General features: G+C 40.9%; 1 protein-coding gene across 1 annotated transcript in view; it reads left to right on the forward strand.

Moving 5' to 3' along the window:
- Nucleotides 1–20757, forward strand: part of VSTM4 (V-set and transmembrane domain containing 4) — a 99373-nt gene that overhangs the window by 71379 nt on the left and 7237 nt on the right. Inside the window, exons 6-7 of the mRNA XM_054572377.1 lie at nucleotides 1873–1979; nucleotides 3430–3491. Of these exons, the coding sequence (XP_054428352.1) occupies nucleotides 1873–1979; nucleotides 3430–3491 (169 nt within the window). The remainder of the gene's footprint in view (nucleotides 1–1872; nucleotides 1980–3429; nucleotides 3492–20757) is intronic.

A 20757-nucleotide genomic window follows, 5' to 3' on the forward strand; every position in this document is an offset into this window, starting at 1 on the left:
ATATTTATTTGTGCTTAATTTACTGTTTTGCAAAGATTAAACAATCAAGTGGTTTAATAATTAAAATTAAAAAGCTAAATAATCTAAAATATATATAGTAACTACCCTCCCCATCCAGTTTCCTCTCTGTTTAGCTCCTAAGCACCCCCATTCTAAGGAACCACTATTTTTAAATTCTTATGAATGCTTCCATGGTTTCTTTATGCATGCATATAGAAATACTAATAAACAGATTTTTTTCTTATTTTCCCCTATTTTTATTCAGAAAGTTTCACATTTTACATTTTCCAACACCTAGATTTTTCACTTAACAATGTATCTTTTCTTATCAGTACACAGATAGATTCTTCATCTCTCTTTACAGCGGCAGAGGACTCCCTGTGTGGATTTACCATAATATCCTAAATCAGTTCCCTGCTGATGGACAGCTGGGTTGTTTTCCATCTATTGCTATTACCAATAGCACTGTAATGACTCATGCACACATTTTCATACACATGCAAGAATATCCACAGAATTAAGTTCCTGGAAATGAAATTGCCAGGTCAAAAAGAATAAGCCTCTGTAATTCTGATAGCCCAAGTTATTCTGATTTCCAGGTTTTTCTTCACCAGGAAGGGTTTGTACTCATACTGGCGATACATCTAAGTGCCTAATTCCTCACACATTTGTTAAAGAGTGTTTTGCCTTAAGTTTGATGGCTGCTATTCTGATATTCATCATATAATCACTAGATGGAGAAATGAAGAACAGTATGTTTTAATTTGGAGTCCTTGTATGAGAAGTTTTAGCATGTTTTAATAGGTAAGAGCCTTTCTTCTTGTGTGAAAACTATTTACCATCTTCATTCATTTCAATTACAAGGCAGGCAGTCATATTCTTATGGATTTCAAGAAATTCTTCATGTTTTAGGAAGAGAGTCTCTCTTGATACCTATCTCTCTGGCTGGAAAATGTGCCCAAAGACAAGAGATTCTAAAAGGGGCCTTTCCTCTTGGTTGCTGGAGCCAATAGGATGCATTTAAAAAAGTGTAATGGCCATTCAGGGAAGTATGTGGACTCCACCCCATATGTGGTATCAAGAACAGGTTTCACTTCAGGACAGTCTGTGTTTACAGCTTTCATGGAGGCTGCTTACTAACATTGTCACTTAGAGAAAGTTATTTAGTACCTTTAAGTCTTGGGTTTTTTTTACCTGTAATAAAAGGCTTATCAGCCTCATCACTTCGTGTTATTGTGGATAACACAAAGAAAGGATCTGACACTACAGTCAGTAATTGAGAACAACACTCCTGGAGTTGCACTCACTTAGCCTGTACTGAAGGTAAAGTTACAGCAGGAAAAGAAAGCATGAACAATCATGGGGACCTTTGGGACTTCCAGGTGCAACTCCCCAAGGTCCTTTCTCACTTGCACAGGAGCTGCTCTGTTTTCAGCTGTGAATCACAAAGATATGTGCAAAGAATCTTGGTTTTAGAAGAGCTCAAGCAGAAGTTTCTAGTGATATCTTAATACTCTACTGATATATAGGAAGCCAGACTGTGACCAATGAAACCTGGTATAAAACCATAAATCTATACATCCCTAGGAGATATAGATAGGCTGGCCCTGGGGGTCTCCAGGACTTTTAAACTTTGAACAACACATTGTAAGTCACTAACTAGCTCATCTAATTGGCCTTATCTCAGCCAAGTGTCAGTACCAGACGTCCAGACATCCTTGGAGATAAGCAAAGAGCAATCAATCCCAGTTCAGCTGTAAGGTAACCCTATCTTAAAAAGGGTACACAGGGAACAATTGGAAACTCTTGCTTCCTTTCCTTTTCCCTGGAACAAACCTGCTGTTCCTTCATCAGTACCCCTTTCTTCTACAGCTCAGGGGAGACTGTCACCAGCGTGACCAGCTTGGCCCCATTGCAGCCCAAGAAGGGCAAGCGGCGGAAGGAAAAGGCTGACGTTCCTCCTGCAGTCCCTGCCAAAGGTAGGAAGCCAGCCTGCAGTTATCCATGAGGAAAGCACCATGACTGCTCCAGAAGTGGACGAGGGGTTTGATGTGGAGTCAGGACAGGGGGAGCAGACAGATGGATGATGTGCCATCTAGTTGTCACATGGTCCAGAGAACCCCACCTAGTTTGTGGTCTAAACTGAGCCCCATTCCTGGGGTGCTGCTGGGGGTGGTGCCATTGGCCCAGCACGGCTTTAGCGGGGACATAGGAGGTTAACATCCCGGATTGATTTCATAGTATATTTTACTTTGAGCTATCAATATGCTCTGCACATAGTGGGGAGGGTCATGAGGATGTCACATCTTCTTGGTTCATTCAAGGGAAAGAAGGGTCTTTGCTTTTTCTATTAGATGTAAACCAGGTATGTAATTTATTTTATATTTGTTCTGAGGATAAAACCAGGGTTATCCTTTGATTCCAGTTATGACTTAGAGGAATGAAAATGAGGAGGAAGGGTATTTATGGAGGAGAGAACTGCACATGTCTTAGGAGAATTAAGACCATCTATAGATAGTTTCTAAAATAACTGTGGCCAATTTAAGAGAACGTCATACCTCAAAAATTTTAAATATAGTTGGAAGTACTAGGATTGTCCAGGCAAACAATTTAATAGTGAGGCAAAATACATTTTATCCCTCAATTAAGGCTTCACAGGATGTTCCCTAGGGATACTTGGAGCCCTGCAGTGAAGTCCAGTTGTGCTAAGGCTGAACATAGGTAGGGTGGGTAGGGGGGCTAGATGGCATGGTGTTCTGTGAGGTATGACAAGTGCAGATCTGGCTAGGAAATGGGGCAGAGAGCCCCTGCCTGGGTCAGACACATGCTGCTCTAATGTCCCATCAATCACAGTAGATAGTACCCTCCCTTCAAAAAGGTGAAAGTGCACCTCAGAGAGCTAAGTAGTAGAGCCTGGCTTTGAAGTAAGGTCTGTCTGACTTTCAAGGCCAAGTTCAAGTCTCAAATAATCTAAATACTAGTTATGTCATGTTAGGGGAAGGTCCTTAGTTTCCTTCTTTTTAAGGGCCTTGGTTTCTTTCTCAGTTTCCAGCCTCCCTGATGACCAATGAGGGCTGCTGTGAAGGTCAAAGGTCATTGATGTCAGCATTAGTGTGCAGTTAGGACCACAGGGAAGGTACCAGCCTCAGCCTTTACCAATCCCACCTGTTTCTTACCTGCACACCTGACCTCATTGCAGGGGACAGAGCTTTATACAGAGTGTTTTGTTGAACTTGATGAGGGCAGAGGCTGACACGTCCAAGGACTAAGATGGGCATCCACTGATACCTAGATGAGAAATGAGAGTTCTTCCATGGGGGTAGGAAGGAGTCCCTGCATCTCCATAGAGTATGTCTGTGATGCTCATGACATATGGGTGGTTGAGTCCTGGGGGGAATTACAAGCTGAACCCTTGACATATTTCCACAGCACCCATAGCCGCTACCTTCCACAAACCAAAGCTGCTGAAACCACAGAGGAAAGCCACCCTGGTGAGTAATTAAATTCTGTATCGTTGTCCCCTCACACCTTGAACATAATTCCAGGTCCAAGTGGTACTTTTATTGACTCAAAACATGATGAAGGTTCCTGGTGTTTTCATCCTACGCAGGGGCATTCTGTCTTCTTGGTGCAGCTTTTGAACGAACTTTTCTACATACTTAGTTCCGTCAAGGCTTTTCTACAATCCTAGTGGAATTCTTTTTCATTATAAATGCTGCTTTCAAAAAGAAGAAAAAAGTCACACTCAGGAATGTATAAAACAGAAAGTGGGCCTGCATGCATAAATTTATCTGATAATCACAGTGAAGAACTTTAAAAGAAATTCATTATAGCTTTTTATTTTGAAACAATTTTAGGTTTACAGAAGAGTTGTAAAGCTAGTATAGTTTCTGTTCACACTTCACCCAGCTTCTCCTAATGTTAACATCTTGTGTAGCCATGGAATATTGTCAAAACTAAGAAATTTCCATCAGCACATTAGTGTTAACTACACTTCTAACTTTGACCACATTTCAGCAGTTTTCCACTAACATTTTTTTTCTGTTTCAGGATTCCATCCAGGAGATCACTTTGCACTTAGTCTCTCAATCTGTAACAGTCCCTCCATCCTGTCATTTTCTTTCATGGCATTGAGATTTTCGAAAAGTAGGAGCCACTTATTTTTTAGAATATCCCTTAATTTGGGCTCCTCTGAGTTTTTCTGATTGGAGGGGTTATAGATTTGGGGGAAGAACAACACAAATTTGGCACTTCTTGTTGCATCGTATCAGAGGTACATGATGTCAGTATATCTGGTTATGGTGGTATGAATCTTTATTATTTGGTTAGGTGGTGTCTGCCAGACTTACTCAGTATCAAGGTACCATTTTTCCCTTGCCATACTCTACTCATTAGAAGTCAGTCTCTAAGTCCAGTTCACACTCAAGGCAGGAAGAATGGAGAATTTGTGGACATGGGTCAAAACCACATAGTAATTAATAGATACTTTAGGGAAGAAACATCAAGACTCTGCAAATATTCTGTTTTTTATTAAACTTTGCCTACTACTTTTACCATTCATCAGTGGATTTTGCTATGGTATATTAATAGTCATTTGTTATTTTCCTCAATCTGTCTACATTTACTATTTAAAGTTCTTTTGTAAGGAAAATATAGACCCCTTCCCTGAATTGTTTACTCACTAAATTTTTATATCAGTATGGATACATGGATATTTAATTTTTCTAGTTTCTAATCATATTGCTGCTTTTTTTGGTGTTAATATTGTTCATCAGTTGTGTGAGAGAGAGGGGGGAAAGAAACTGGCAAACTTATACTAAAATATACTAAAATGTGCCTGTACTAAGAAGGGCCAAAATATTCTTGAAGGAAAAGAACAAAGTGAAGACTTTATATACCAACTCCAGAGATTTACATTAATGCCACAGTAATTAATTCAGTATGGAAAGGGCACAAAGGTAAACAAATCGACCAAAGGAACAGAAAAAAACCCCCCGAACCAATCTACAAATGTATTGTCACTTGACTTATTACAAAAGTGACATTACAATGTAATGAAGAGCATATCTTTTCAATTTATGGTAATGGGTCTATTGCATATCCAGCTGAAAAACAATAATCCAGAACCCATACATCACACCACACACAAAAATTAGAGAAGGATCATAGACTGGAGTAGAAAAAGGTAAAAATAAAGCCTCCTAAAGATAGCATATCACCCTAATTTCAGGGTAGGTAAACATTTTCTTAAAAACAAGACGCAAAAAGTACCAACCATAAAAGAAAAGATTGAAAAATTTAGATGACATTGAAATTTAGAAGGTCTCTTCTGATTAAAGTTATCAATACAGGAATGAAAAGGCAGATCAGAAATTGGGTGAACATATCTGTCATGCATATATTTGACAAAGGATTATCTATATGAATATCTAGAAATCAATGAGAAATGACAACATTACAGAAAATGAGAAGATGTCTTAAACATGCACTTTATAAAAGAAGTAAGGTCATAAAAATTATTTAACCCCATCGGAATCATGGAAATGTAAGTTAAAAGCATAAAACCAGTTCACATCTACCAGGATGGCTAAAATACTTGTATGGGTTTTTTTAATGCCTTTTTTTCTCTGATCCATTTGAAATTTAGGTATAGATCCAGTTGTATCTGTTTGTCAGATTCTTTTTAATTTTATTTTGCTTTATATTTCAATAGACATTACTTCCATTTATCTTATCACTACATTCTCAATAATTATTTAAACTTAACTTTTACTAGTATTATTATATTTCTTAAGTTCATTGTCTTCCCCTTCAAATATCTTTTTTTATGAATTGCAAAAATGAAATATATGCTTGATGTTGGGGTGCTGCCCCATACTTCACCAGGAACATTACAATATGTAATATTTGTGCCAAATTTCTTTTCTGAAATCCCAAAATTTCTTTTTTTTAAATTAATTAATTTATTTTTCCAAATACATTTGTCTCTGCCTTCCAAATATCTTTATTTGCCTTTACATTTAAACAGTTTATCTATGAATGGAAATGTAGTTTAATAAACTTTCCCTGACTATGTTCTGGGAAGTATGCCACGAGCTTTATGTGCATATTTGTTTACTTTACATATTGTTCAAGTAAACACCCAGCTCCACACTGTGACCTATAACACCCAATATCATGCCAGCCACGTACGTCATTTAAATTTTTTAGCAGCCAGCATAAGGGTGTGAAAAAAAAAAACCAGATGAAACCAATTTAATAATATGGTTTATTTAACCCAATATATCAAAAATACTATTATGTAAACATATAATCAATATTAAATTATTAATGAAATATTTCACACGCTTTTGTTCTACTAAATCTTCAAAATCCAATATATCTGTTACTCTTACTGCACACTTCATTTCAGAACTACATCTCAAGCGCTTAAGAGCCACATTTGTCGGGTGGCTTCCACGTTGGACAGTACAGTCCTCTGTGGTCTAGACCCCAATATCTCTTTGACATCATTTTTACTGCCACCCCCATTTCTCCTTTCCCTCTGGCCACACTGGCCTCCCTGCCAGTCCTTAAACCAAAAGGTCTGCAGGGGTCTTTGCCCCAGCTGTCCAAACACATCCTGTGACTTATCACCTACCCACAGAGTCTGTATTCAAACATCGCCTCAATGTAGAAGCTTTCTGAAGTCCTACATAAAACATGCCCACCCTCTGATGGCACTCCCCATCAGAGGCACCTTCATATACTTTATATTCACCTATTAACCGCCTCTCTCTTATACCAGGATACCAGGTCTATGAAGGCAAGGAACGTGTCTGCTCTTGTCATGCCTGTATTCCCCTAGCCCAGATGAGAGTCTAGCGGGATGGAAATTTGTTAATGATTCCACATACCAGCTCTGTGGAGTAGGTTCTATCACTCTGCTTTTGCAGGTGGTGACAGTGAGACTGAGAGTCAGTAAGATGGGTGACTTATGCAAACAAGGTCAGGTAACTTGTGGGTTGCAGTCAGGACTTGAACAAGGGTCTTTCTGAACCAAAGCATAAAGTGTTAACCAGCTCATTCAAAAATTTGCCTCTGTGTGGAGCCTGGGTCTCTCTGAGCATAGTTCTAATGTCCTGTCATGGCTCAGCCTTGCCCTCATCCCTGCTGCTCTGTGCCCAGATTTCTTACCCTTGTGTTGGAAAGCTGGCTTATTTTTTTTCCAAAGGGAGCTTTCTTTTGCTACAGTGAATTGTGAATTCATATAGTGCGATTCCATTTAGTTCGTATCATCAAAAATTATTCATTAGTTCTGCTCTGTTGACTACACTCATCCTTAAATGCAACAGCAGAGTTAGTTTTTGCTGATTTGAATAGGTCTTTGGTCACTCAGGAGGTTTTTGGAAACTGAATTAAACACAAAAGCTAAAACCACCAATTTTCCATGCCTTTGAGCTTCCTGCATCCCACCTGTGAGACTCAGTCTCCCCATGCAGACAGGCTGGACTCACTTTCCTTTCAACTGTGCATTCCACTGCACATCAGCATGAGTATGTATGCATTGTGTTTAGATCCTTTTATCTTTAATTCTGATATTTATCAGCAACCTCAAGAGTAACTATGACTTGTAAATTTCTCCACCTTACATTCTCTCTAAGTTGTCCAAGGACCCATTGTTTCCAATCCATTCTCTTATCCCTGATATAACAGAAACAGCTACTTTTTGAAGTTCTGTTGATATACCAGGGGGATACAACTCAAAAAGTGCTTTTTGCACACCATCATATTTAATTCTCACAGTAAGCCCTTCTCCATCCCTACATTTGTATGTGAGAACATACTGTTTAAGAAAAGTGAGTTCCCATTACCCACAGGAATAAAATGCCTTCTCCTGTGCTGCCCCCTCTGTGAATGGCCCCTTCAAAGTGTCATCAGTCTTGAATGGATAAGTTTTTGTAGTCCACAGCCAGGTGGGCCCCACTTTTCATTTATCCATCAAATAAAAGTCAGCTGTACACCTACCTCTTGGGTACAAAATGCTGCCATAAGCAGTTTTGGCCGCCTACAAACCAGTCAACAGTGTCTTCAAAAATAGCTCCTGTCCTAATCACAAGTTTCTGTTGTTGACGTTTTTTGTTTGTGTGTGTGTTTGCTCTGGCATGCTCCTCCGTGTGGAGATTCAACACAGGAAATTCTTAATTTTCACAGAAAGTAAGTCCTGGGCAGTTACATGCATTTCAAAAGGATTCTTTGTTTTATGGAAGTACTCTTAATAATAGTTTTTTAAATACCAAATTGTCCCCTGATCATTTAAGGTATGAAAAAACTTGAAAATTTCTATACAAGCAAGAAACAAGTTAATTTGGAAACCAGTTAGTACAATACACAAAAAAGAAAAGAGCTGACTTGAAATGGGTCTCTGTCTGACTACCAGTTTAGAGTCAAAAATACCAGGCCTAATGTCTGCAGGTTTTATTTAATATTAAGATGTATTTTCCCAGGAGGCCAGTATTGACCTCAGTCTCAATTTGGTCAATATTTTTCTCTCAAATCAATAAGTCTTTATGGTCCCTGAATCTAAAGTCAATAGCTACTTGTTGGCTCACGTAATCTTTGGTAGGTAATTTAGAAAATAACTTGGAGACATCTTTTCTTTGGGGCCTGGTACCAGTTCAGGTGTTTAATTCTGTGATTTTTCAATTTTGCCACAATCTCTTTAAAACTAGGTCCTGGAGTAGTTGCAAGCCTCAGAGTTTCAGAGACCTTTTTTCCAGAGTGATGTTGACATGTGCTCACCCCAAGAAACCAACCTTCCTGCTCCCTCCACTGACTCATTGACCAGATGGGAGAATCTCCATCTGTTGAGCACCTGCTATGTGCCAGCACCTCTGCCTGGTGCTTTATGGGCTCTATTTCTCATCTGAACTGTATATATCAACTCTTGGTGATCCCTCCAGGCTCCAAGCAAAAATGACAAGTGTGTGTCCTTGTGTTTTCACCCTCAAAGCATTAACAAGTGAGCATCTTCTCTTTAGTTTCCAAGATAACATAGTGTTTTGCAAGAAGTATGTATACCAGAGACTAACAGTGGCTGGAAGATTTTTTTAAAAAATGAGAGTATTAAAGAAGAAAAAAAGAGGCAATAAAGACATTTTAAACATTTTATAATGAAGTCTTGAGAACTGCCCTCCCCTTTTTTTAACAACCATCAAACACAACCACCTGTTTTCAAAGTTAGCTAGTGAGATAATGAGTTCACAATGAGCATAGAGGTTCTTTCTGATGGAGAAAGTAATTAGTTTGTCTAATAACCTTTACACATTGACAATGAGTTACTATACCAATATACAAGTGGTTCTTCAACCTTTTGTGGGCCAAGGAGCACTTTCACAAAATTCAAAATGTGCGGTTTCCTTTAAATTGGGAGTGGGGATGGACACTGGCTCAAAGACCCTTTGGAGCCTCCTAGAGACCTGCATTTAATCCCCTTGGTTGTGACCCTGCTGCAGAGCTCCCAGCATCCTTTGAGCTAATTCACGAACTTCCAGGAAAAGCTGCCACTGCTTCCTTGTTTCAAAAGAAAAAGTGGAGCCAGGAGCGCATTAGATTTATTTTTATTGCATTAAGTCAGTTATTGATTTAGAGGCCCAGTGGAGGAGGAGAAAAACACAGTTTCTGTGACAGGGAGGCAAGACCTCAGTGTAGAAAGGAAAATAGCAACAGGAAGTGTGAGTTTAAGAGGATGGTAGCAGCATACCTAAACTGCCTAAAAGAGAAGAGAATATCACCCTCTAGGCTAAGTGAACTTTTATACCCTCCTCTGCCTCAGTCAGAGTCCACCCCTGCTCCGACCACCTCACCCTCTCTGCCATTAAGTCACTCATACATAGCACTCCATAGCTGGGAGGGGTCAGGCCACCCTTGTTCTCTAAGGAGAAGATGATTTTTTTGAGCAAAACAATGAAGACAGAAATTTCAGGAGCATCATGGGCTTAACTACCACATATTTCCATGGGGGCCCCTTGTGTCCTGTCTCCCTTGTTCCCATACATCTTCCACATTGCTACCTAAGGATTTATCTAAAACAATCCCACTTAGACTATTCCTGTCATTTCCCACTTAAAATACTCTCATGGATGAAGCACGGCTTCATGTGAGTGGCATGGGGCATGCAGGCAATTACCTTGTCTCCTGCTCCACCTGGTACCCCATTGATCTAGGCCCTTTTACCAGTGGCCCCATGGGCTCTACCCTGTCCACCCATAGAGCTGCCATGCACCTGCAAGATGAGGCTCACCACCTTCTTTTGGAGGCCTCCTGACCCTTCAGCCTCACTGTTTTACAAATCAAGGTTTTTTAGTGGCCTTCCCATTGTCAACTCTCATGGCACTTCTCAGTTAATCTGTTATTCCTCACCCCTGGATGCATCGATGCCCTTGTCCCTGGAGGCAGACATGAGTCACCTGCCATTGTGCCACCTAACTGCTTCGCTCCTGCTGTTGCTACTCTCCTATGGTCAGGCTGGCTTCCCTTCTCCACCTCTCCAGAGTGTTGGCTGGCTCTGGGCTTTTTTCCCTTGAACATATTGCGTGAGAGAGTCAGCACTCTCACAGGGGCAGCAGTCACCTGTGCAGTCCATTTTCCCCCCAACAGGTCTTCAAGCCAATTCCGGACTGCTCCTGACTATTTATAGGACATTACCCTAGAGGCTTCATACATACCCCAAATTTACCCCAGCACACAACAAATTCGTTCCCTTCTCCTAGTCCTGTTCCAACTGGGAAATCCCTGCCTCAGGGATTGGCTGTCTTATCCAGAGTCTAGGTGCCTCCTCCCCCACCCCCATGTCCACTGGTGACTTAAGCCTGGCGTTTACTTTTTGGTGTGCCCAGGCTTATCCCTTTCCTCCTACCTGCTGCCACAGCTGGCTCACACGCTGCTCACCACCTCCCTGTCCATCTGATATCAGGGCCTTTCCTTGGGGCTCCCCAGCACCTGGCCTTACCTGTATTTTTACACTTCCCACTCCACGTTCAAATCCTGTTTACTTGCTTGACTTGACTTTCTTCTCCACTGGAACCATGTGGTTCCTTCCTACAAAGTGACCTTTATGGTTCGTATACTATGAAGGCTATATACACTGTAGACACCTCAGGTAGTAGACAGTGGGAACTGTTCTCTTTTAGTTGTGCTAAAATACACATAACATTTACTATTCTATTTATCAGTGTACATTTCAGAAGTGTTAAGTATATTTACACCGTTGCGCAGTCTCCAGAAATATTCCATTATGCAAAATCTGTACTCATTAAACAACCCTTCATTCTCCCCTCCTCAGCCCTGCAAACCATCCTTGTACTTTGAGTCTCTAGGACTCTGACTACCCATGAGGTATATCATGTAAGTAGAATCATTCAGTATTTGTCTTTTCGTAACTCGTTTATTTCACTTAGCGTAATGTTGTCAAGGATCATCCATTTTGCAACATGTGTCAGAATTCCTTTCTTGTTAAAGCTGAGTAATATTTCATTGCAGGTGTACACCACATTTTGCTTATCCATTCATCTGTAGTGGACACTTGGGTTGCTTCCACATGTTAACTCTTGGGAATAATGCTGCTGTGAATATGAATGCACAAATGTCTTTTGAGTCCCTGCTTTCAATTCTTTTGTATATACACCTAGAAAAGAAATTGCTGAAGTGAAATCATCTGGTAATTCTATTTTTAATTTTTTGAGGAAATGAAATAATATTGTTTTCCATAGCAGCTCTATTTTTACATTCCCACCAACATGGGAATGTTGGTGCATACAGGTTCCAATTTTTCTACATTCTTTCCAACACTTATTTTCAGTTTTTTCATAATAGCCATGTTAATAGTTGTGGGGTGGTAAATCATTGTGATTTTGATTGGTGTTTCCGTGATGATCAGTGATGTTGTTTTTGTTGTTGAATTGTAAGAGGTCTTTATACATTGGACATTAACCTCATAAGATATATAACTTGCGAATATTTTCACCCATTCTGTAGGTTGCCTTCTTCCTCTCTTGATTATGTCCTTTGATGCACAGAAGTGAGAGTTTTTATTAGCACTAGTTTTAAAGACATTGAGGACCTGTCTTCCTCATTTATAGATGCCCAGTAGAGAGCCTGGGATTTGAGGATTGTATGGGAAGTAACTGAATGATCAAGGGCAGATATCTGAGATTGGAGCTCCAAGTCTTCACTGCTCCACGTGTGGTCCCTGGACCAGCAGCCTGGGAAGCACCTAGAAGCTGTAGGTCCGACCCTAAACTTACTGAATTCTAATCTGCAGTTCAACAAGATCCCAGATAAATCTGAGGAACGCTGAAGTGCAGAGAAGTACAGCTCTGAATAACTTACCCAACTGAATAGCCAGCTCTGTTCAGGTCACTGACAATAGGCCAGTCATTGCCGGTCACCTCCAGAGAGGACTGAAATCTTACTGAGAGTTCAGTCCACTTGGGGAAATGGTGGCTCTTCTTACTTCTTACCAATCAAAAAATAAAAACTTAAATGTGAGAAGGTGCTTCTAAAGGGTATTATGACTCTCTTTCCTTCCTGAAAACTTTTTTTGAGAGTTGTTCACATCTCAGCTGAGGATAGCTCTGTCCAGTGATCCCCTAGGTCTCTCACAGGTGGATTTCTGACTAGTAGGGAATGTGTGACCCAGACCTGCTTTTCTGGAATGCCCTTGGGTTTCAAGTCTTCACTGAAATGGTTGAAAGAATGGACATAAGAAAGGTGGTGTACTTTATGGTAATCGAGAGGGAGCCTGTCTTAGGAACCAGCCTTTGAGCTTGCGGTCAGCTCAGGACCAAGACGCCATGCTCTGTTCATTGTTGGCCTGAGTCAGAAAACAAGCCCCTGCTCTCAGCCCAGTTTTCATGATCAAGAATGTACTACCAAGACCAATGAGAGTGTTTTATCTGATTAGTAGCAGAGAAGGCTTTGAGGCACACTAGACACCAGTGATAGAATTCTGAGAGGATTTTAATAATAACCCAAATCCCAGCAAAATTATTTCCAGAGGACATGCATTTCAGGTTTCTTGAAGGATGTTTATAATAAGCCAGAGAATTTCTCTTGTTGTTGTTAATGTGCTAGATAGAACTAGTTTCAGTTAAATTTTACATGAAAAGGATATATTAACCTGCATAAAATATGTTCATAATCTCGATTTAAAATTAAAAAGAAGGAAAAAACCTACAACCACATGTACAATATATTGCCCCAAGTAAAAGCCTTGGGAAAAAAACAAAAACTTTGCTTATACCACGCTAGTGCCATTTTTACGGAGATAAAAATTCTATGCTCCCCTCGGTACACATGCACATCCCATTATTGTCACAGGGAGTTATGTATGTTGACTGGAGGGAAGAGTAGATGCTGAAGCTTTGGAAGGGATGCGAGGGGAAAACGGAAGTCATTGGTTTCATGAGCTTCCTGTGGTCTGGAGAAGTGGGGGCCCATTCATGAGTGAGATGCGGTCGTCAGGGAGAAGGGATCAGACCTCCAGAAGTGGAAGTCAAAACTTGTCTGAGGGACTTCTGCCAGCATTTCCTGGCTAGCAGGAGGTTGACACCAAGGGCCCTGAGGCCTCACACTGTCTTTAAATGGCTACCAGGCTGGATGCTTCTCGGCCATGTCAGAGGTCAGTGGGGCTTGGCTGAGGCTCCAATTTTATTAACAACAGGCCTAGTGAAGCCGTTATTTCCAGGTAGTCTTTTAACACTGGTAGTACCTTAATTAGTCATTAGGAACCCCTTTACAGAGATGACAGGAATCATACTGCCCACGGAGTTGCCTCACCCTGTTCTAGAAGGGTAGCATGGTGTTTTGCTATGAGGAGGAAGGCAACTTTGAAATTGGATACCTCAATATCATGGGGGAGTGCCATGCGGGGTGCTCCTGGATCTGAGAGTTACTGTCCAGAGTCAGCTGAGGAGGGAGCAGGGCTCTGAACAGATGCAGGGAATAAACATGAGTCATCGCAAACACCTCTGTTTGCCAGGAGAGGGGACATGGCTCTTCCCTCTAGTGGAGAAGGCCTCGAGCCCCCATGTCCAAAGGCTTTTACTGAGAACCATATGCACAGGGGTATGGATGCAAAGCTCATCAATCAATGTCAAAAGGCTATGTTTACAGAAAACAGATAGAGATCATAGATAACAATAAGGATCACAAGAGATCTGCCTCAGGTCAGGGTCTATGAATAATGTAAATCTCTTTCCCAGTATGAGCCGGTTACCAATAGCGTTTGAGGGAAGAACAAAGCATGCTTAGAGGAACTTACTTCTTGGCCTGATTGTCCCCAGGAACCTGCCTTTAGTATTGTTTCAAGCCTGAGCAGGTGGGCAGGGCAGAGCCACCAAGAGATAAGGAGACTTCTTTCTGATAGAATGAGGACTCTGGTCATGTCCAAGCTGAACTGAGGGGTGCAGGCCTTTTTGCCCTTTCTCCATGTCCCCCAAGTCCTTTTCCTGCTGCTCATACTGGCCAAGGTCTGTCTTAGGTAGTCTCTCCTCATGAAAGAAAAGAACTTACCTGTCATCAACAACCAACCATCACAGGGGCAAGCAGGGCGATGTGAGGGAGGCAGGGGCTGTGCTCCTGCCAGGGGTACAGGTTTTGTCTTTTCAGTGGCCTGTTTTCCCAAGGCCTCCTTAATTATTTCTGGCCTTGGGGCCCTCTTGCCTGTCAGCGAGGCTACAGTCCCTGAAACCAGGCGGGACAGTTCCCAACACCTCAAGACTGTGTTTCCCCTGTTCTGCATCGCTGATTCATGCCAACCATTTTCAGTCATCCACTTATTCCTTCTTCAGGCATTTACTGAGTGCCAGCAGGCAGTGTGCAAGGTGCTGCGGGGACAGGAGGAAGCATGATCCTTGCAGCTCCTAACAAATGTGAATAGGTAGCAGAGAGGCAAGCCAGGCCTGAAGGTCCAGCAGGCGCAGCCCCATGAGTGACCCACATGAGTGGCTGCACAGGCCTTCCCTGGGTCCCTGGGGGGGGCTCTGGTCTGGGCATGCTGTTCCCTGCGTGTCTGCGGGTGTTGTCCCTGTGGAGCAGTAGCTTTTTTTCCATCTCAGCTCAGCTGATTTGCTGTCTTTATTGGGCACCTCATTGCTGCAATCATTGCACTGCTGGGAAATTTTTTTTAACTTTTCACTCTATTTTATTTTAGTAATCTCAGAGAACAATATCATTTGTGCTAACATTTGATTTTAAAAAACTTATTTCATTTAAAACCTCAGTTTTGAATGCAGAGCACTTCAGAGGTGTTATTAAAAGACTTTTTCAATCTCAAATTGAGAATACTAGAAATGAAGTGCCATTTCTGAAAAAAAAGAAATTATCATTGTATTTGTTACATCAAGCTATGCATTTAAAATATCAAAAAGAAAATCTCTGTATAAAATTCTGAGTTTGTGACAAACTAATAATACATTTAAGGGGATTTGTTTCCTTGGCCAAATTCATTTCTAATTTATTACTATGACTTTCTCAAGCTGAATTTATAAATTCCAATGAGCACATGTGACATCCAAAAGACAAAAACAGCCTTATGAATTTATGATTAGAGCATGCATAGAAAGATGAAGAAAACAAAATATTAATTCAATCATATGTGCCCATTGCTCGCATTACATATGAATTCAACAAATGAGATAGCATAGCTACCGCTATTTATATCTGGTCTTTTTTATTGAATTTATTGGGGTGGCATCAGTCAAATAAACATAAAGACCCCAGGCACACAGTTCTATAATACATCATCACCGTTTATCCCCCAGCTTTCTACCTCTCCCCATCCCCCTCCTTCTGGCAATCACCACACTGTTGCCTGTGTCCATGAGTCTTTCTTTTTCTTTTTCTTTTTTTTTTTTTTTTCCTTAATCCATTCACCCTCTCCACCCTTTTTACCCAACCCCTAACCACTCCCCGTCACTGATAGCTGTCAGTCAGTTCTCTTGGTTTGGTCCCTGTACTTTGTCTATACCATAATGCTAGTGGTAATGATGGTGATAATGATGATGAAGATGATGATTGCAGTGATGGTGGTGATGATGGCACTTCCCTATGCAGGCACTGTCCCATTGTTCACATTGGGACAACCCTGACCTAAGCATTCTTAGTATCTCCATCTCATAGATAAAGCATGAAGGCATAGGGAGGAAGTACCAGCACAAGCTCCTGCACCAGAAAGTGGCAGATCTGGGTCTGGCCAGGCACTTGGCTCCAGGTTGCTGTTCCTCCCCACTGGATGCAGGCTCTGCTGCCTTTCATCAAAAACACTCAGTAAAGTCCTAGTCCTCTGAGTCTTAGGGTGCTTTCCATCCTGACTTTACTGCATGGATTTTTACATGATGAAAGCTACGGTGGTGACTCTTAAGTTGGGTGCAGGAGTGGGACTGGCAATTCAGAATCTCTACTTCTTAGAATACAAAGTGAAAGTCCTTCCATAGACTTACTTTGAGATAAGTTCTTAGGAATTTGGCTTATATTCTTCTGAGTATTTTTCTATATGTATACAAAACTATATCCATATCTATATGTATATTCCCAAAGTACACATCCAGCCAGCCCACAATCAGAATAGGTCATTTCTAGGTGCAGATTTCCCTAAAAATGAGAATGATGCTAAACAAAATGTTCACACATTGAATTGTTTTTCATTAATAATGTATCAGGCTCATATTTCTATATCAGTGTATATAGATCCCCCCATTCTTTTAATGGGTACTAAGTGTTATAGGTATCTATCTACCTATTTATCATATGTCTACATTTTAACCTGTTAAGTTGAAAGCCACATGTTGATTTTGCATGATTCCAAGCAGTAGAACCCAGGTAAGCTACTTCTCGGTAGAGTGTCCTTATGGAAACCCTAGACAGGCTGAAAGAGAAAAGGGTTCATGGTTTTTCTGCTCATGATTCCTGAGAGCATCCCCTTCCTACATTCTTAAGGCCAAGGATATCTACAAGAGGGTTTTTAATGACTGTGTCAGACTGTTTTTCTCCTATTTTGTCTTAAATTCACTCAAACATTTATTTTAAAATGTGTGCTATTTTTTACGTTCCAGGTCATATTTGAGCAAGTATCTTCCTAGGAGCTAAGTTATATCAATGATATGCTCCAACCCACTCCTCTCCAGTAGAGAGAGCAAATCTCTTGGCAACTTGAAATCAGCCATTGTGGGAGGATTTACATATGTAATCAGCAAATGCTGCAAATTAGAGCATTTTTTCTTGGAGAGCCATTTACTCAACAATTAGCAACACACCACTAGCTGCAGCAATGAATAAGTCTGACAAAGTCACTGCTTGTGTGGAGCTGAATGTTGTTAGAGTCCACCTCTAGCACCAGCTTTGCTACCTATTAGCTGGTGACATCAAGCTTATTTTTTCTGTGCCTTTGTTTCCATGTGTTCAAATAAGGATTACAATGAGAGTACTTTCTGCATAGAGTCCTTGGTACACTAAGTAAATATTAGGTGCTATAACTGCATTCCGTTGGGAGAAGGTAACGAAATGGACCATATATTACAATGCTGAGGTGTGATACATCCTCTGCAGGCCAACAGAGCAGAGTTAGGGAGCTCCAGAGGGACTGTGTTTGATGGAGAGGGAGTTGCCTTGGAGTAAAGGTCTGATAAAGTGAGGGGGCAAGCCACACTGCTATGTGGGGGAAGAACATTCCAGGCAGAGAGCACAGCCCAGTTAAACACTCTTAGGTGGGCCCTGAATAACAAATATTGTCCTGGTGTCTGGTCAGCAAGCGGATGTGTGGTGTGATCTGAGGTTGGAGGCGTGTCGTGGCAAGGTCATGATGGGTCAGGATCTTGATAGGGACTCTGGATTTAATTCTAAGGGTGATGAGAAACCACTGGAAGATTTGTGTAGAGCAGTGAGGGGCATGGTATGACCTATCTTTTTAGAAGAATTATCTTTCTCACTATCACTGGATTTTTTGGCACTGTCCTGAGGCCCAGTGGCATCCATCAGAGCCTGACACATGATATTTTCCAAATGATTTCTGAGTGTCTTTTTCTCTCTGCCTCTAAGTATTGCAATATTTCAAAGGGACTAATTGTCAAAACAACAATTAATTTTATTTTATAATAAATATTATAGTAATAATAATAGTAGTTTAACACTTATTTAGCATTTACTATTTGTTTACTAGGTAATTTTCTAATTACATTCCATGTGCGAATGCATTTCATCTTCAGAATAACCCTGTGAAATAGGTACTATTTTAAGTCTAACTTTACAATGTGACAGTAGAGGCACAGAGAGGCTAAGTAAGTTGCCCAAGATCACACAGCTTATAAATGTAAGCCTTTCTGTCTCTGAGAGTCCATGGTCTTTGGTACCACTAGACAGACCCTGGCACAATCCGATGAATCTAGGAGAGTGTTACAGTTTGCAGATGATTAGAGGAATGAGAGTGTTCAAGATTGAAGATTCTCAGAGTGAGCTCTTTTTCTAAGCATAAACATTCTCTTCAATAATACTGCCAGTAAAACTACTTTTGGAAGGTCCATGGGGAAGAGAAAATGAGTGACTGTATTTGATCATGAAGCGATCACTGTGCCACTATGAAAGTTTCATGTATCAGGATCCTCCCTAAGAGCATTATCTATAATAACATTTTAGCTTCCCAAACATACATTGGTTAAATCTAGAGACATTCATCTGTCTAATGATTTGCAAAGCCTCAGGCCTTTCTGTGCATGGCTTTAACAATTTCTGTGGGTCACCTCCTTCTGTCCTGAGAGCACTTAGCCAAGGGCATGTGACTTTCTGTCCTGTCAGATTCATTCTGGGAATGCCCTTTGCTAAGCATTCTTTGATTTTTCCAAACTTAAGAGCATGATGTGAATTTGCTCCGCTCAAGATTTCCAAGTGACTTCATGCAACCTAAGGTGCCAACAAGCCTGGATAAGTCTTTGAAATCTTCATCTGCATCCAAGACCTCTCCTGAATCCCAGATCCTTTCTAATCTATCCAAAGTCCTAGAGAGCACTAGGTTATTTATTGGCTATTAGTCACTGAATAACCATGTGGAAGCTGGATGTGGGGTAGGAGTCTGGGAAGATATAAACTAAGGTTTATAGATGTCTGAAGCAATGGAGAGATCGCATTTTGGGCCAGAGAGCACCTGTGTCCCCATGTGCAATGGCCAGGACTCCTGGTCTGTAGACCCTGGCTCAGATTGTCAAGTCATGCCTAGTCAGCAGTCAGTCTTAGTCACTTGTAAGGGCTGGACACCTGTGATGAGCAGAGTATGAATCCTGGTCAGGACTGCCTTATTCTGAGTCCAGACTCCAATGAGCAACAGCTGCATGAGCTCATTCACCTGTGAAGTGAGCAGGACCACTGGACCCACTTTGCAGGGTTGGTGAGAGATAATGAACATTAGGTAACATTTGTTGAGTTATGATCTCAGAAGGACTGATTCTCAACCACCATACACTGCCACCTCCCAAAGTCACTTTTGGATTGTGTCCTTTGTGTTACTATTTAACATCTCTGTCTGGGAAAGGTGTCTCTTTTGTTGATTTTGGTTCTATATTTTCCTTTAATTTGCCCCTCAGGAAACTCAACTTCTCTTTATAGTGTATTGAAACATAAAAAAGTATGCCAGTCAGCAAGCCTGTGGAACTCAAAATTAAGTCAAGTTCATATCCAAGGCATATTGATTCTAACAGGACCAATAGGGACCACAACATAGTTTTCTCTCCTGAGTTTGGGCCCGAATAGAGCCTCACTAAATACCCAGCCTCCCCCTTCTCAGTGGCCATAGTTCTATAGTTCATAGAACATAGTTCTCCTCATATAGTTGACATTGTGAGGAGAGTTTGTTTTACCAGGTACTACTCTGTTGAATAAAAAATGAGCACTTATCTTTAAAGGGGGAAGAGGAAGTCTGCCCTCACTCATATGTAACTCTCTCTTGGGTAAATAGATTCCTGATAGTGCAACTCTAGTAGAACTGCAATCACATTTTTTAATTCCAAGGTGATGTTAGCATAAACATCCCATGTCCTAGTTATTGATCTGTTGCTGTGATAATGGTATTACCCAATTGAACTTCTGACATTGGAGAACTTGCAGTGGCTGCAAATGCATTTTTCTTTTATTCCTGCAACTTAATTCAACTTGTGTATCTAGTTGTGATCCCTATGAAAACTGTTGTTTTTCTGGAGTCTGCATGGAATGTGAAATCTCTCTTTCTCTCCTGGTAGACACACAGCTACAAAATGAAATACTCAGAAGCTACTAGTTAAGAGCTTAAAAATGGGATGTTCCCAAGAGGTCCACAAATTCTGAATCTTTTGGGTTGACTTTTCTAGTTTTCGCCCCATGAAGTAAATCCTTCCTGTAGACATACTGTCCATACTCTAAACTGAGGGAAAGAAGAGTTTAAACTAGAAAAGGGAGGTCCAGTCCAGAGGCTGAAATCTGCTGCTGTATGTCTCATCTCTGGCAGAACAGGCACATGGGAGACAGAAGACATGGCATTCCCGAAACTTAGTAGGATCCAAAGGTTCCATTGCTACATTAGAAAACTCTTTATGATCACCTTTTCCTGATTCTTCTGAGAGGATGTTGTGCTTTGTGGGGATTTAATGTGACTCAGTGGCCATCAGTGAGCGCTTGAGTTTAAGTTTAAGACCAGTGATGTCCTTAAGGAAAATAAAAGATAATTTCTAGACTGCTAGCACCTACTAGAATAACCAA

This window comes from Pteronotus mesoamericanus, unplaced genomic scaffold (assembly GCF_021234165.1).
Source record: "Pteronotus mesoamericanus isolate MK-2021 breed Mesoamerican mustached bat unplaced genomic scaffold, CSHL_Meso_final contig_230, whole genome shotgun sequence".
Lineage (NCBI taxonomy): Eukaryota > Metazoa > Chordata > Mammalia > Chiroptera > Mormoopidae > Pteronotus > Pteronotus mesoamericanus.